Source organism: Acyrthosiphon pisum, chromosome X (genome assembly GCF_005508785.2).
Source record: "Acyrthosiphon pisum isolate AL4f chromosome X, pea_aphid_22Mar2018_4r6ur, whole genome shotgun sequence".
Classification (NCBI taxonomy): Eukaryota; Metazoa; Arthropoda; class Insecta; order Hemiptera; family Aphididae; genus Acyrthosiphon; species Acyrthosiphon pisum.
The window spans coordinates 39,833,072-39,836,416 of record NC_042493.1 but is presented as its reverse complement, the minus strand read 5'-3'; the positions used below and the strand labels follow the sequence as shown (position 1 = coordinate 39,836,416).

The following is a 3,345-nucleotide window of genomic DNA, read 5'->3' as shown; positions in this document are numbered from 1 at the left end:
GAAGACAATACACATACATTCAAAATAAAAATAATAAAAACCTAAACACCACTAAAAAGAAATTGTCAAAATTAGTGACCACATAGATATTTTATAATATGTTAATTATAGGTACACTAATATATTATTATTATTAAACATTTTTGTTAACTTTGTTATTTGTGCTCTTATTATTGTTGATATTGTTTGTATTAAAACTATTGTAATTATTTAATTAGAATCCAATCAGTGGATAACATTTATAAAAACTTGCGTCATCTAGGTACATATTACACGGATCCATTATTATGTCGTATCACGATACTACTATCTTAAATCGTGTGTCGTATCCATATGATTCAAACAGTCACGCGAATTTACGACACTATTTTGCTCACATGGAGCGCTGCTAAAGAAAAAAAGTGTACTAAAGCTCTAGAATGGGTATGCTATGTCACCATTTTGCGACTCATTTATCAATGATAAAATTATAAAATAAAGGGGGAGAAATTAAAATTCACATAACATTATTAGTCGCAAAATGGCGGCGTAGCATACCTGTATGTATACTCTATTATAGTGCCCTAACTGTACCGGATTTCTTATCACAAGTCGATGGGCAACCATAGTATCTTAAATCGTGGTTCATATTAAAGCGGGTAGCAGTGGTGGTGGCGAATACAACGCTCCCACCAGGCTAAAAACTACTCCCCCCCCGCGTAATTGCTCACACGCACACCGCGGTACATCGCCACCGTCCTTCTCGCATACTCCACCAACAGCCGTCGTCGGTGGTTTGTCATTCGTGATTTGTCCGCAACTGCCGCCGTCGCGCCGTTCGTCGTTCAGACGTTCAGTCGGTAACCTGTTGCTCATCGACGCTGTTCGTCGTTACTTAGTCTGTTCGTGTGTTTGCGCGTGTTGCGTTGCGGACGTTCGCATCTTCAATATATTTTATTATAATAACAGCGTAACATTTGCAACACGCCAAGTTGTTACTATTTTATATTTTTTTTCGAAAACATTTTTGGCTTGTCGCGACGTTTGGTTTTAAATTGTATACACGCGAGGTGCACGTTATTGTGAACTATTTACAACATGAATGACGTTTTTGGACACTTAAAGTCGCTGCTGAAAATCGACGAAATATGCATCGATAACTTGGTGTTTAAATTGCACTACAAAGTGACTTTTCTCATCCTACTATGCTTCTCGGCTTTTTTAACATGCAGGCAGTACTTGGGCGATCCGATTGATTGCATTGTTGAAGGTAGTGTTCCAATGAACGTCATGGAAACATACTGTTGGATACAATCGACGTTCACCTTACCCAATCGTATCAATGGAAAGGCAAGAAAGAATACAGCGTATCCGGGTGTCTCGAATTTCGATGAAGGTGTTGATGGTGTCAAGTACCAAAATTATTACCAGTGGGTATGTTTTGTGTTATTTTTCCAAGCGATTCTATTCTATATACCCAGGTACATCTGGAAAATATGGGAGGCTGGACGCATGAGGGAACTGGTCTTAGATCTCAACAGTCCACTTTCCTTCGAATCTGAACATAAGCAAACATTGGTAAATTACTTTGTCCAGTACCTACACAAGCAGAATTTCTATGCTATCCAGTTTTTCTGCTGCGAGATCTTTAACCTGTGCAACGTCTTTCTTCAGATTTATTTTATGGACCGCTTTCTTGAAGGTGAATTTAAAACCTATGGCTATGATGTGTTAAGAATGACCGAAATGAATCCTGATGATCGCGTAGATGTAATGTCTCGAGTGTTTCCTAAAGTCACTAAGTGTACATTCCGAAAATACGGTCCATCTGGCACTATACAGAAAATTGACAGTATGTGCGTATTGTCACAAAACATTGTGAACGAAAAAATGTATGTATTTTTATGGTTCTGGTTTTGGTTTATTGCCATAATCAGCGCATTAAACTTTGTGTATCGTACACTTCTCATTATGGTACCCTATTTCCGTTTATTATTATTGAGAACAAGAACTGACTGCTTTTCTTATGAAAAATTGAACATATTAACTCAGAAGTTTTGGTTTGGTGATTGGTTTGTCTTTTATCAATTGGCCAAAAATGTCAGCCCCGTGATTTTCAGGGAGATTGTATCAGAATTGACCAACAAGTTTGAGGGAAAAGATAATGTGTAATTGTACCTAATTCAATAAATCTGAAACCACTTAAAATCCACCTATTAAATAAAACAAAAATATTTTTAATAACTGAAATTATATAGTTCAGGTAACAAATTATCAATAATAAATACAACTTTTATTTAAATATGATTGTCCTATCGGACTATGTGAATATAATTTATAGGAGGTAGATAAAGTTTCCAGTTATGCTTAGTAAAAGACAGGGTTTAAAAAAAAAAAATGTTTTATAATAGGTACCTAGCTACATTAACAATTTAAAAATTTCTACAATATTATTAACAACTATTTCTAAGCATTAATTTCCAAGTAAATTGTATTCTTTACTGGTTTTTATTACCCAATTTTTTTCTTGTTAGAGCTAGATGCCTAGATGATAAAATAGGTACTATTCTTAATAAATAATATATAATTAATCCAAATTTTAAATGTTACACAATATTGTATGAATAATAAGTATAATATAGTTAATAAGTAATGGACAATTTTTAATTTATTTTAGATTGATTTTTTTTTTTGACAAATGTTTTTATATTTATAATGCAAAATCGTATTGATTGTCTATTGATATTGTGTCAATTATTTGTATTATAATAAATTATTTATTTTGGATTTAAAAATAATTCATTTTTCCTATGTACGAGTAATTATTGTAAGATAGTTATGGACTCAATAATTTTTGGTAAACATAATTTTTAATTAAATTATATTAAATTTATATTTTAAAAAGCTTACATTTTTAATAGTTAATTAATTACTTACCATAATAAATAATAATTTATTTTAAAATCGTTGACCAATACGATTTTGTAAGGTGTAACAAATTAGTATCAATATGTGTTTTAAGTTAGCCATTGATAAATATGTATCTCAACATTTTAATACATACTGTAATATGTGTAATTTTCAGTATCATTACTATCATTTAAATATGTATTTTTATAATTAAAATTTATAAATATCATTTTGTATTTCTTCTTATTATTATTATAGTAAAAAAAATATATATATTTTAGTTTTATTATTGTATAACTCGACGATCATTATTTTATACTCAAAATTAATTATCTATCATTTTATATTGATTTTTAACTTTGCGATAGCCACTTTTTGTTAAATAATATAGTTCAATTTTAAATGTATAAATAAATTCATGTTACATATCATTGCTATGTCAATAAATTATGTCTA

At 30.9% G+C, this 3,345-nt stretch overlaps 1 protein-coding gene across 1 annotated transcript; it reads left to right on the top strand.

Annotated features, from left to right (window-relative positions):
• Window positions 1-539: 539 nt before the first annotated feature.
• Window positions 540-2,431, top strand: LOC100571098 (innexin inx2-like). The gene has a single exon (XM_003241761.3). The coding sequence runs from the start codon at window positions 1,078-1,080 to the stop codon at window positions 2,149-2,151; it is 1,074 nt and encodes a 357-aa protein (XP_003241809.1). The 5' UTR covers window positions 540-1,077; the 3' UTR covers window positions 2,152-2,431.
• Window positions 2,432-3,345: the final 914 nt, after the last annotated feature.

What these genes read in the sequence shown, in the direction of transcription:
- LOC100571098 (XM_003241761.3), top strand. Translation starts at nt 1,078, where the DNA reads ATGAATGACGTTTTTGGACACTTAAAGTCGCTGCTGAAAATCGACGAA.